Below are 13997 nucleotides of genomic sequence, written 5' to 3'. Positions count from 1 at the left end.
ACCAAAGTACGGCAGCCAGCGGGGTCCAGGCAAGGATACCCACCTGAAAGTATGACAGTGACATTCAGTGCAATGAACAACCCACAGAACAATCCAACCCTGAATGTAGTCCAGGCTGGTACAGGCTGCGAACAAAGCAATGGTAGAATTAAGGTGGGGTAAACAGGTTATCGGCAAAGTCAGATTAATTTGCAGAGTAAATTTAAAATCAGAGATACAATGTTCTGATCTCCGATTGCGCTCTTGCTCTTGAAGTGAGTTTTTCTAAACTGAAAACGCTGCATAATATTCTTGCCTATGTTGTTGTTGTTGTGTTGAAACAGAGTTTGGGCATCTCAACGTCCTTTGAAAAATATTCCAGACCACACAAACAGTAAGCATATGTTATTATTAACACAAATTTCCTTTTACTATTTATCTCATCCCTTCATTACCTTGTCTGCATGCATTAGGAACAGTTAGTAAGCTATTTCCAAGTCTTCCGGAACTAAAGCAGATTACGTGACCATGCCCCCCTCACAATTTGTGGAGCATGCTCACATCAATTATTTTCACTACTTCGTTCGGATCTTGAATCTAATTTGGCACCTTGACAAGCTGGAGAAGCAGCTTTGCCACATAACTCAATCTCTCACCTGAGCTGCTCCTAAGGGTGGAACACGCAGACGTTTCATAGCCTTCTGTCTGTCTCCATCTTCTAACTCGTTGGTCACCACTTCCTAAGGAGACAAAGATACACATCACAGAAGTTCATCCTAATGATAAGCACAGGGTACTGCATTAAAACCAAAAATAACAGTTGATTTCTAAGTTACATTTGCGCCCTGGCCCAATACTTTTCTAATATATGGTAACAAAGGCATGAAAAGCTCACCACGCTGCATTAAGTTATTACACCATACAAGCTAACACCGCCCTAGCTTTTCAGAGTGAAAAGTTACCAGCTGAAGAGGACATACTCAAACTTATGTAAGCAGTGCCAGAAATCAGCATCATTTCAAAAATCAATTAATAGTTGTCTTAGTGGTGAATACAAGCTATAGAGAGGGCAAAACAATTTAGGAATCAGTAGTGAACAAGAAAACTTTGTTTTCTAGTTAAAAGAGGAGCAGTGCCCAGACTAGCATCTTTACCTCTGTTTCGGAGATAAGCTGGTTGATCTTCTTGCAGGTGTAGAAGGGTGCCACCTCCACCTCGGCCACCCGCCATTCTGCTCCCCGCGTCGTCTCCAGGTTCTTGTCATGTTTCTTTAAGATCTTGCGGAAGCCGGTGAAGTTCAGATTCTGCAGACAAGGGAAAAGAGTTACCGGCTTTTAACCTCAGTCAGCTCCCAAGAAAGTTAAACGGTTGTGCTAGCAAAAAAGGAATAGTTAATAAGAATCAAATTTATTGCATCTATCCTTAGGAAGTTTTTGAGTTATCACTTTCTTAGAAGCAACACATATCTCTTGCAAATAACAGAAAATGTGGGACTCAAGGGCATAAAAAGAGGTAACTTATTTCCAGGGAACCACGTAAACCTCGTATTCCCTGAAAAGCCAAATCACTGCTACTTTCCTTCTTAATGCAGGAAGCGATGGCATATGAAACCTTACTGAAGACAAAAAACCTTTGGACATACTCAAAACTCGTATGCTTGAAGCTGTTCCAAGACACGCTCCCTCTGGCTGGGTACACCTTACTGCATACAACCCAGGTACTGCAACTTGGCAACTGGTCTCTGGTTTACCAGTAGTCGTCACCAGCTCTTAACAAACACACAAAGCTGCAGAAAGACTCTGTTTTGTCCCAACTCTCACAGTCATTACCAATCCTTCAAGGGGTTTTCTCTTTTGAAAAGGTCAGGCTACTGGCTTCTAGTTTCTTTACAAATGATTACAAATGATACAAATATCATTTCAAGTTCTCCAGATAAGAGCATTATAGAAGGGAAATCCTTGTACGGAAGTTTTAAATGCTGCAGGTTAAATCCAGACAAGTGCATCCCCACAGCAGCATCCTTTTCCACAGAGTACATTGCACGACTGCAAAACTAGTCTAGGTTTGCAGATGTGGGAGATGTAACTCTCTAGTCCGTACAGAGAAACACACGATGCTGCATTAAAACAAGAATTAACAGCTGATTTTCAAGTTATATATGAGCCCTGACCCAACACATTTCTAATGCATGGTAACTAAGATAGGCAAAGCTCGTCACACTGCAGGCAACTGCTGTGACAAGATGCACTTGAAATCCTGCATTTCATTATACAGAAAATGCCACTTGAAAGACTCAACGTTTCATTCAAGCGACAGCAGGAACGCAGACAGACCATGGCAAGATTCACTTCTAAAAAAGTTTAGAAAGTAGCTTGGAAAGGGAAAACAGAGAAAACAGCAAAATCCAATGCCCTGGGGAGAGGCGCCAACCAGTCACTGAAATTATTTTCAATCTAATTATGCTTAGAGTGATTTAATACCAGACCTCTACCATATAGGTGGGGAAATAAGGCTAGGGAGACAGGAGCAGGAAGTCAACGCATTAACGATCTGCATTACTGCAGACAAGAGACTAATTACTTTCTATTAGAAAAGCCAGCATTTCACTCCAGGGAGAGCAGATCACTATTTTCAGAAATCTGAAATTTAAAAAAATGCAACAAAATGATGATTTTGGTCAGAGATTTTTCTGTAGCCTGAACTAACACACCACTTTATCTGCCATGCGTGCAATCACAGCCCAATCTCTGGTGTGCCTGGGCCGGTTGGAGCATGGTTACACCAGACACTCTAGAACCTTTCCAGCGGCATTTCATCCTCTGGCTGCAAAAATTCTGCAACCCCACAGTGCATGATAAAAACACTATTGGTTACAGTGGTACTTCTGACAAGGAACTGTGGAACAGAACACTCAAATATCATTTATGCAGTCAGATGTTTTGCTATTCTTGCTATTCGCAATACTTTCATTTGGCGAGGGGCTTTCTCCAAGCCTGACTTCCATTTCTGCTGGATACTAATCAAACTCATTGAAGTGAATCAACTAATGGTATGTTTTGTAATTAAAGGTGAAAAAAAACCATACAGTGCAACTTATACAACAATATAATGCAAGATCAAGTCGAATCAAACAGTGGACTCAAAAATCTTTGCTCATCTACAAGCATATTACGAAATGCACCAGCAAGGCAAATGCACAGCAGTTTAATAAGACTGATTCAGTCTCCATTATATTTGCCCGATAAATGGACTATATTATATACAGTGTATGTAAATAAATACTATATACTTAATTTCTCAAGATTTGTTGGTTCTAAAACCCAGTATTTCAAGTAAATAGATTTATTTACATATGTACACACTCTAGAATGATACATCACTGTTAACAATCAATTAATTTTATCAGAAGTTTTATCATTGGTAAGTTAAACAGGTAACAGTTGCCCTGGAGACAAGTTATAGTTACACTTGACGTTTGGTTCATGTACCTTAGGAATGAACACATGCATTCAACTTTTGTTCTTGTTTCAGTCCTACCAGACTGAGGAATTTACTTCACATGGATTTTCTTTTCTTAGTAACCCAACTGAAGACTCCAGCATTTCATCAAAGTCATAGTTTCATATTTATAATGTCACTGTTGACTTCACTTTACCTCCTACATGAAGGCCTCAGCTATGTCATCTTCCCACCAGGCTACAGTTTATCCTCTCCAAAACTGCAAGAACTTGAATAATCCTAGTTCTTACATTCTAAGCTCAAAAGTGATTAAGAGTAGTGTTCCGGGATTTGGTTTTATGTGTTTTAGTACTTGTATTCCTTGTCCTCAACTTCAAGACCAATTTGAACTAGTTTTTCTCATTCTCTCTTTGAAGTTACATTGTAGAAAGAAGCTCTGCTCCTTTTGGAAACTGTGAAAGCTACCAAATCCAGATGGGTTTTACATCAATATTTAGTGTACATAAAATGGACCTGGACTCGTGGTAGAAAAAAGCAAAAATAAGTGTGCAAGATGTCTTTCTTCACTGATGAATAGTAGGAAAAGATTTTCCAATGGAATGACCTATATCATGCCCTATTTAAATTCATCAAGCCTCAGAAGTGATTTTTTGCAACAAAGAGTAAAAGCTTTCTTCTTTAAAAAAAAAAAAAAATAAATGAAGAAATCACAGCAGGTAATACTGCTTCACTCCATTCCTGAAAAGCTACAGATACTCTGCCTTTCCCAGGATTTTGAACTAGAAACTATCTCTAATAGTTAAAGGGCTTTATCGAGAAACTCGTAAATAGTTTCCGGACACGTGCTCTAAGACATAACAGCACTTTAGGAGAGGTACAAACACTCAGAAATTTGGAAGAGTAAGTTTTGTCCATACTGCAGAGCAGTATTCAATTAATTCTTACGGAGAATTTCATTTAATAAAATTCTCCTGTACAAGACCGGTAAAGATCTAAACACACATGTAGTGAATTTAAGCTTAAACATTCTTATTTAACAAGCTAAAAATCCTCTCAGTAAGACATTTAAAAGCATTTCAGAGTATTTAACACCAAAAGAGCTAGCCCAGCAAAAAAGATCTTAAAAGAGTTTCAGATGTTTGTTTCAAGATTTTTGCAACAAGATCAGGGTCTGCAATATTTACCATGCCCTTTCATGCCAGAAATCCAAGTACAACTAAAGATTTTGTTTTTTCACACTTCAAGGCAAACGAGCCCTTATCCCACAGAATTAAAAACATTTTTTTTTTTTAAATGGATGTTTTAACAAGAAATTCTGATATAGCAAGGTCACAGTCACTACCATGGTAACGCCAAGAGGAAACAGTACGTTAGCATTTCAAGTTTCATTACAAATATTAGATAAAAGAGCTTCTTCCCCAACTTGCCAGCTCCAGTCCTGCACAGAACAACACACTACAGAAGAAGGAGGTCTCGATGTGACTTCATGTTCTGGCCATGCTTGAGCCAAGGGTGCGGGGGTCAGTCAGCCCAGAAGAGAAAAAAGAAGGAAGGTCCTTCTGTAGGTCAGCTTAGCATTTCTAGCTCAACCAAAAGCAACGAGACGTACGCTGCTAGCTGCTAGGCACCTGCCTTTTCTTTAAAAATGTTTAGGAACCCCAAAATAAAAAAAAAAAAAAAAGAAATAAAAACCTAGTTTGAATGAGGCAACTCAAGGATACACAAAGCATAGAGACATTTACATGTAGGGTTTTGTAAAAACACCTCTTTTTGCAGGTACCTGATAGTTCTGCAGTAAGATGAGGCTGAGGTAGAGCTCGCTGAAGGCCAATTTCAGATCTTTGATATTCCTATGCTGGACACGCTCTTCATGGGACAGGTGGAAGACCGGCTTTCTGCGTCGCTGCAGCGTGGAAGCCCCACTGGCTTCTTTCTGTGCATCCAAAGTTGACTGTAACTCAGTCCGAAGAGTAGTAAACCTGCGCTGAGCTTCTGCAAGTTTTTCTGTTAGCAAGGAAAGGCGGGGGGGGGGGAAATAAAAATAAATCAGATGAGAGGATAGCAACTTGCCTACTGAGCCTGTAAAAAGCACTATACCTTTTCCTCAAATAACATGCCTGTGGGTAGAAAGCACTGCACTGAATAACCTACTGCATGGCCTTCCCCCACCAAGCATTAAATTCAACAACTCTGCCTATTTCTTTTTTATGAAGCCCCCTTTCATTAAAGGTTTTAATGCACTCCTATGTAAAACACATACATTCTCCAAAAAAAAAAAAAAGGCACCATTATGTCAAACAGGTCTTAATTAATACAGGCAAAATCAAGGGGCTGTTCCTTCAGCAGCATTAGACATGAACTCAGACCTCTCAGCTTCCACTCCAGATCCGATTTCTAGAAGATGCTCGTTCCAGGACCGTATGAATAACCTGTTAGGGATGGAAGAAGCCCAACCTGCGCAGCTGCTGCCTGTACCTAGGGGCTATAAACCAGCCCAGGGAGGCAGGGTCAGGCCCCCCCATGCTGGCAGAGCCGTAGCTGGAGGCAGCCAGGCAGATAGGGTCTCATCCAAATACCAAAGCAGTGACCACACATCTACTTTGCAACGCAAAGGAAAATTGCTCGCCTGTCTCAAATAAAGCAAATGCACAAAAAGCATTAGAAAAAAACCCGTTCGACAATATTATGAAACTTGACAGTTAGTAAGCAAAGCGCTTTTCATACCTGTGCACCCACTACTGACTACATGTTTACTATCTTTTTACATGACAGTAAGGAAATCAAAGAAAAAAACCCAAAACAAACAGCACACTTCAAATGTGACGCTGAATTTTGTTGCTCAGAGAGCCACGCAACCCCAGTGCCAAGCTCCCGGTGACAGACAAACACAGCTTCTGCTTTGATCAGGAATTACAACGCTACTCACTGCTGTACAGGATCCGCTGTAATAATTTATCCCTCTTTTCCTCAGTTTAGGCTCACGCAGGTTACAAGCCTTGCCTCATTATTTACTGATTAAAGGGACAGTCAACCTGAATTTAAATATCATTTTGATGTGTTTGCAGAACGAGTCAGTCTCTCTTCCTCACATCTCAAGTAGGACAAAGGTGTTCCTTTAAAACATGCTGCTTTATGTACTTTCCCACATCTCAAGTAGGACAAAGGTGTTCCTTGAAAACATGCCGCTTTATGTACTTTCTGAAAATAATCTTCTTGGCTAAATAACAACCTTTTAATGCTAAAAACAGCATAACTGCCACCATTATCTTTCTCTTTGTTCTGTACAACTAGTTCTCCCCAGGCTTTTCTCCCCCACTACAGCTTCAGTCACAGCTTTGGCATCTCTGTCGATAAGCCCCGTTGCAGACCATGGGTGCTGGTCTTGGTCAGGAAGATGCTGAGCAGGTTCATGGGGTTGGAGCAGGCAGCTGGGAGCTGGGGGTACCCCCACCCAGCACAACACACACAACTGCACCCAAAACCACCGAGCCCCAAGCTCCCTCCACCACCCAAAGCTCTGCCTGACAGTCTCCTGCCTGTCAAGTTAATTCTCTTTATTAGTATCCTACATAACAACTTAAATGGTAATTCTCAATTGCTCCCCCCCACTCCAGTAAGATTTACTCTCATGGGAGCAATTCTGACCTTTTCCTCAGCCTTATTCAATTCTGGTTAATTTTACGAGCAAAACTCCTCTGTAAATAATTTTACAGTGCTCTGCATAAGATACTTTCCAGAAGGAGAATGCCTTTCCAAACAGAAAATGGGGATCAATATAGAAAACTCAAGTATGGAAAAGCCTGAAACTCTCTCTAACTTTCATGATTATAAACTTTTTAAAACTTGTTACTTTAATAAAGACAGGAAAGGACAACTCTTCTCTGACAGCTTTTACAGCTGTAAGGACTCCACCGAAGAGAGGCAATGCAGCCCACAGTGAGAACTGTCTGCCCCCAGCCACAGAATATTTAACACACACGAGGTCAGACTCCAAGAACAATCATCTCCCCCCCCCGCTTTGGGAACTCCCTCGGGAAGAAGTAACAAGTAGCTGTTAGAGTAGCTGTTACAACCAAAAGCCTTCATATAAATAAAACTCAGAAGTTCATTCTCTACATTCAAAACGTCATATTAAACCATCTGTGATACACTGAGATTTCTTTTGGATCAAATTATTAAACATGGAAGAGTTTAAATTTACATCTTTCACCTGAAAGCACTGTTCCATTATCCCTGTGTCCAAAGAAATCTTAAATCCATCAGCCTAATACCACAGGTTATAGGTAACCATAGTTATAAAACCACTGCTGCAATTTTCCTGTGTTTGCAAAGCAACATCCATAAAAAAGCATCATCTCCAAATACAAACATTCTTCTTAATTACGCACTGCAGAAAAGAGTCACGTGCCGTCTTCTATACAGCCCTCTCCATCCATAGGGGAGGACCGCAGTCCTCTGAGGATGAGGCTTTGCAGTCCCATAAGGACCTGCCACTCCTGAGAAAGGACAGCCCTGCCACCTTCTTCTCCCTCCTGCCCTCTCTCTTCCACTGACTCCAGTTACCCAGTCCACAAATCATTTTATCTCCTTAAGGTACGATTTTATCATCAAGATTCATTGCAGAAGCAAAATAAGACAAAACGTGTGCTGCTATTCTTAAAACCTTCTAGGGAATCGCCTAGGGAAACAGCAAAGCAGAGTAGAAATTAATTTCTCAGTATGCAACATACTGAGAAATAATTGGAAAGACATTCACTACTATCACTAATTTAGCACTTTAGCACTCCAAAAAGCGACTTTTAAAAACATGCCACTCAAAAGAGTTAGAAAAAAGCAGCATACACTTAGAAACTGGAACCATTCTTGCCGTGCTGCAGCATTTTGCATGACCCAATGCCCTCTGAGTCCTCAGCCAAAGTGTCATCTCACAGCAAAGACTAAGGAGAAATCTAAAACCATCTGAGGCAGACTTCAACAAAAGTGCTTGCTAAAAAGAAGCAGCTTTGCCCCCAAAATCCTTTTAGGTCCTGATTAAAACCCACCATCTAAAGTGTTATCACCTCAACTGTGCAATTCCAAGTTGGTTTAGACTCAGTATTCCAAGTTTTAAAGAAAAGTTCGTACATAAGAATCACGGAAAAACAAAAAAACAAACAACAAATGATCAGACTAAGGAGCTAGTAAAATTTCCCCCCAAGTTCCAGTTATCATGGTCATGGTCAAAACCTGTTTCACCAGACAGGAGGTAATCAAACAGCCCCCACCTCCTTGCAGCAACCCAGTTCAGGGCTTGGGGCATTTTAGGCAGGCTCTTTTAGCACTCCTCCTTTTTCCTACTTGTACATATTATCTTCAACATTTTGCTTACCAAGTTAAAGCCATGGATTCCTAGAAATAATAAAACCAGCTCTTAAATTAACCACAAAAATGTTACTAGCTAAACAGTATCCCAAGTAGATCCTGATGATGCTAATTTAAAATATAACAAACCTCCCCTCTAGAAAATCACAAACACAAACCAAAACTGGCCACAAATAAAACTTTAGCACTTGGACAGGCATTCCTCTACTGGCACATCAGAAAATTTTACTCCTATTCTTTTTTCTTTCAATTGAGTATAGATCTTTCTTGAGCATAGTGCAAATAACCACAAACTGTTTATCAAACTTGATTTAGATAATGGCCGTTTTCTTTCCTACCAAGTTGGGATAACAGTCCGGAGAACTGAGATGATGTTTGATGAGAGCCGATGACCTGAGCACGCAGCAAAAGGTAAAGGCATTTTGCAGCAGGGGCTCCAACCCCGAGCGCTCCAGCGAGGAGCTGGGGTGCGGGAGCTGCCCATCCCAAGAGGACAGGGTTGTCCATGCCATGGCAATCCTTGGTAACGCTCGCTGAGGATCCCTCAGTGCAGGGAAAGACGACAAGGAAACGAAGCAGAGATCAACAGAAAGCTTAGCTTTCTTGAAAACAGACAATATTTATTGCTGTAAAGACAAGCATGTAATAAGCCATATAAGCAGTCTGTAATAAATAGGATGTACTAGGTCAGAATCCAAGCCAACACATGCCTGGAGTTACAACAGGGTCCGATGTGACAAATTTCTGTCATGATCAAGAAAAGGAACCACCAATGGAACATTTCTTGATGTAGCTTTACATTAATAACCCTAATAAAAGGTTTCCATACTATTAAGTCATGTCACTCTTCTTCAAATAAAAGACTTATTTTAATCTTATCACAAGAGATTTTCAAATTATATGTATTCTCTCCTATAACTTTTTGAAATGACAGCAAGTTGAATAAACCCTACCCTATATTATTAATGCCATTTTAAACAATGCTGGAATGGGTGCGTATATGTGGGTGCACGTGTGCTAGCAGGTCATTAGAGAAAATTATAATCTGTACTGTGCATCTAAATTGACAGAACTTCCTTCAGAGAGTCTAGCTCGTAGTATACAGGTAGATATAACTAGAAAAGTAAGACAAGTTTCTGAGCACAAAAGCCTTACCTCAGACCTGGGAGAGAAACAGAAGATCTCACAGGGGAACAAAACAGAACAATTGTTCTGAGTTAGGTACATATGAATGGCATGTAGGAAAATGCCTGTAAAGCATAAAACCCAACTGGCCTAATAAAACATATTGCTTCTACCTACAAACTGCCCCTTGCCCTTGTCCTGACACCCGCTCTGGCTACACAAAACATCACTGCTCCAGGGAGTCAGAAGAGCAGGTACAGCCAGCCCAAAAAAGATTTATTTCCCTAGATGGAAGCTGAATGGAGAGGCAAGCTGTGGCGTACAGTTATTGCATCGATTATGCCTTCAGCTGTCTGCAGGTTCACAACCCAGATTCTGCTAGCAATAAAAGAGCTAGCAATAAAGTCACCGCCTGATGGTTACTAAAATATTATGCACAATTCAACTTTGTTATCAGATTAAAATCAGAAATAGAAAAGGCTACCATATTGTGCTGCAAAAGCCTGTTTATAGCACCAAGTTAATAAATGAACTTGTTAAAAGATAGTATAGCAGAAGTCAACGCATCATTGCATCCATATAGAAACACTTCTCTAGTTGAAAATCCCATTTTAAACCTTACCAAAAGAGGCTGAAAACCAGTTGAAGTGTAATGGTGGGTGGAACCGGAGCACACGATTACTAAGCCTTTTGTAGCAATATTACAGGGTGAATTTCCAATTATCCCATTCTAAAGTTTATTTTCAAAACACAGGATGGGAAAGCAAACTTTCTCAGGGAAAACAACAAAGAACAGCACTGACCTATGACCCCTAGGAATCCCTACTCTTACCACCATGACATTTTTACTCAATTTACTAAATAGGATTGTATACAAATTGCTGCTGGCTGATCTACTCCAGAAAGTTGCAAGAGTTTAAGTAAGAGTTAAGTGTTTAAAAACTTGTTGGACAGATCGAGATGATCAAGTTAACCATACACAGGGAAGTCCATGATAGCTATTCCTGCACAAGCTCAGGGAACACCAGCTAGGAAGCTTAGCACGCCTAAAACATGCACAGGAGACTGCCACCATGGATAAACTGAGAAACTGTGCCCTGTATGTAAGCTACCACTTAAGTTTAAGAGCATCTTCATGAAGTTCAGTAGGATGCTATTGTAAAGCAATGAAACAACCTGCCCTTCATTCTCCCTCCGAATACCATGGTTTAGCTCTACGTCTGTGATTAAACCAGAGCAGTTTCCCATATAAATCTGCCCTACAATTACCTGATGGTAGACCTGCATGACCACTGTGGTTATTCGGAAAGTTTGGGAGCTTCAGACTCTTTTTGTGTTGCTGTATTTTCCACAAATATACACAAATAAGCACCTTACCTGAATAGAAAATGTTGATTTTGGCAAGTTCTTTCTCACAGGTTTGGAAGAACTTCTCTTCAAACGTGGCGAAACACCTTTTCACTGTGTCCTCATCTGTGTCTATAAAACAAAATAGAAAAAAAAACAAGTTGTAACAGAAGAACATAGGAACAATTTTCTAAGTGGCAGCCATGGAAATATTTCTTCAGAATAAATCCACCTTCTTTGTCATGCAGAGAAAGAAGAACAATCAAGTCCAGAGGGCTCTGAGGGAACGCGTATTCAGCTGTAAAACAAATTGTGCCAAGATAGAGAGGAAAAAATTCATATAAGCAGTAACTACACCTTGACCAAAGCTCCCATCGTCTTTTCTGATCCTTCAAAAAGGATCATGTTGCAGATCTCGCATGCTTCATTTCCACTTCCCAACCCAGCTTGTGTGACTGCACCTGTAGGGCCATCCTGGATCAAGGCAGCTCTTTATACCTACAGGAACTTTTTCTTTTTTTTTTTAAAGGCATCTCACCTACCATCACAAAGTCACCCACCCTAAAGCTGCACACCAGTGGAAAGGGGAGACCATGCCCCATCCCCACCTGCCCACGTTGCTAGCTCCAGCATCCTGAAGCCACCTCTCTGCTCCCAAGTCAACCCAGCACAAAGTCACACAGCCACTGCAGGGCTGGTCCCCTCCTCCCTCCAAACATCACTTCTGCAACCACGCGGTCTTTTTTTTAAGATCTTCCAACCAAAACAAAAGTAGACTAAGTAGCAGCATAACCACCCTCAACATGCTACCGTTACTCTATGTCAGGGTTAAATTCTTACATATTTCCACCCAGAAGTTGTTCTGCTCTGCGGTCTTGGGCCCTGGCAAATTCTCCAATACAAACTCCAGTGAGCACAAACCTCTTTAACAAAGACTGGGGTTTGTTTTTTCTTCCCTGGATTTACCGTAGCAGAAAGGCAAGTACCGTCGGTGCTGTGTGTTCATGCCGTGCCCTTTCCAGTTTGTCAGTCATTTCCCCCAGAGCTTCTCCAGTATTCCCACCATCGCAGGGTGCTTTATGCTGGGACTGGTATACAGGTTCTCAACCTACCACAGGCACCAGTCCTGCTCTTGAAGAACTAAGTTGTCCATGAAAAGTATTCCTCCCACCTTAGCAAACAATTGGATTTAGAAGGAAATGCCAAGTTTTCAACCAAAGGCTTCATTTGACCTTCCAGGACAATTCACTGGCTTCCACCACCACTCCCACCTTCTCATCACTATAATTCTTCAAATACAAATCTAGCACCACAGCAAACTAAAACCTGCCTGATGAACATACGGGAAACTGCAAAGAAACTATCTTCTTCCTTCCTGGAAGATAAAAACTTTCTCTTATGAGCAAAGTTTAAAGGAAGAGGTCTAAATTATGGCAATTGTTATCAGACCCACACTTCTCTTCCCTTCTGCTGCTTTGGGACTGTTTTAACTCTTCTGGAAGAACTATGTACAACTCAACAATTAAAGTCAAAATTTGAAATTAAAGCAGCAATTTGGTCACTTTGTTGTTATAAAAAAAAATAGTGCAGCATCTCCAGAACTGCAGAATTTCAGACAGAACGAATTTCTAAGACTTAAATTAGTTGTTTAATGAGTAAAAAATTAAAGACGACACACTATAATTACAAATTTTAGCACTGTCAAAAACCTGTCCCAAATGTTCCTAATGCTAAAATAAAGCAGACTCTTCGTATCCCACATAGTCACAGCTCCTGAATTTTCATGCAGTCTTACAGACTGAAAAAGGTTAGTGTTACTACAAAGAGGAAAAATTAAAACTTTATTATGGTCCAGATAATGTCACGAAACAGATTTTGAAATACATGTTACTAAATTGAGAAGACAAGTGTCTACAGGGAAGTTTCACTCACTAGCAGATAAACACTCTAGGCTGTCATAACCAAGAAATCATCTTCTTTTAGCATTAATTTCAAGGTAAAAACAACCTCAAAGTAGTGTTAATCAAGAGACTACTTAAACATAAACTTTTAACATTTAGAATGTTCTGATTTTTATGTTTGTGGCACTGATATTAAATGCTATAAACCTACATACACTTTAGTAACGTTTTTAAGGGTTTGTATAGAAAGAGCAAATAACACAACGCAAGATTGCAGGGCAATGTTGGAAGAAATCTGTCTTCTTTTGGAGTTTCATGATGCTTTAAAGAGTACAACAGACAAAAAACAGTCCTGCACAAATGACTGGTGTTCACAACTCCACCATCCAAGGGCCTGTAGAAAAGAATTTGCAAGGGCTCCAAAGGCTGTTCCAAACTCCAAGTTTTGACTCCCAAGGTCCCTTTATTATTCGACAATTATACTTGCAGATCTGTGGCTACTCCCAAGGACAAGGGCTTCCCTCTTTATGCAAACAAGCCCTGAAATGACAGGGCTCCCACGCTTTTTCGCTGCAGAAACGCCGCAGCAGCCCCGAGGTGTTCATTACATCCCTGCTCGAGGTCACTGGCCCGACGTAGACTTTGCAGAACCGAACACACGCGTACTTCTACCGCTCCTGCTCAGCTTAGTGCCTCAACACAGATCCCTCTTTGCGAGCAGCCTAAAACACCAGGAGGACAGAAAATAACCCTGCTTTGGGGCTGGTAACTTCAAACAGTTGTAACGCCCTACCCTGGGGCCCTACCAGTAAGGCCCACCTGAAC

General features: G+C 40.7%; 1 protein-coding gene across 1 annotated transcript in view; it reads right to left on the bottom strand.

The window, feature by feature from the left end:
* XPR1 (xenotropic and polytropic retrovirus receptor 1) overlaps positions 1–11449 on the bottom strand; it is a 37550-nt gene extending 26101 nt beyond the window's left edge. Inside the window, exons 1-5 of the mRNA XM_009706899.1 lie at positions 11302–11449; positions 5219–5442; positions 1134–1283; positions 636–719; positions 44–125 (exon numbers count right to left, since the gene is read on the bottom strand). Coding sequence (XP_009705201.1) covers positions 44–125; positions 636–719; positions 1134–1283; positions 5219–5442; positions 11302–11449 — 688 coding nt within the window. The remainder of the gene's footprint in view (positions 1–43; positions 126–635; positions 720–1133; positions 1284–5218; positions 5443–11301) is intronic.
* Between the last annotated feature and the right edge of the window lie 2548 nt (positions 11450–13997).

Source organism: Cariama cristata, unplaced genomic scaffold (genome assembly GCF_000690535.1).
Source record: "Cariama cristata isolate BGI_N322 unplaced genomic scaffold, ASM69053v1 scaffold16840, whole genome shotgun sequence".
NCBI classification, from domain to species: domain Eukaryota; kingdom Metazoa; phylum Chordata; class Aves; order Cariamiformes; family Cariamidae; genus Cariama; species Cariama cristata.
The sequence above is the reverse complement of the archived record's forward strand: the minus strand, read 5'-3'. Positions and strand labels throughout refer to the sequence as shown.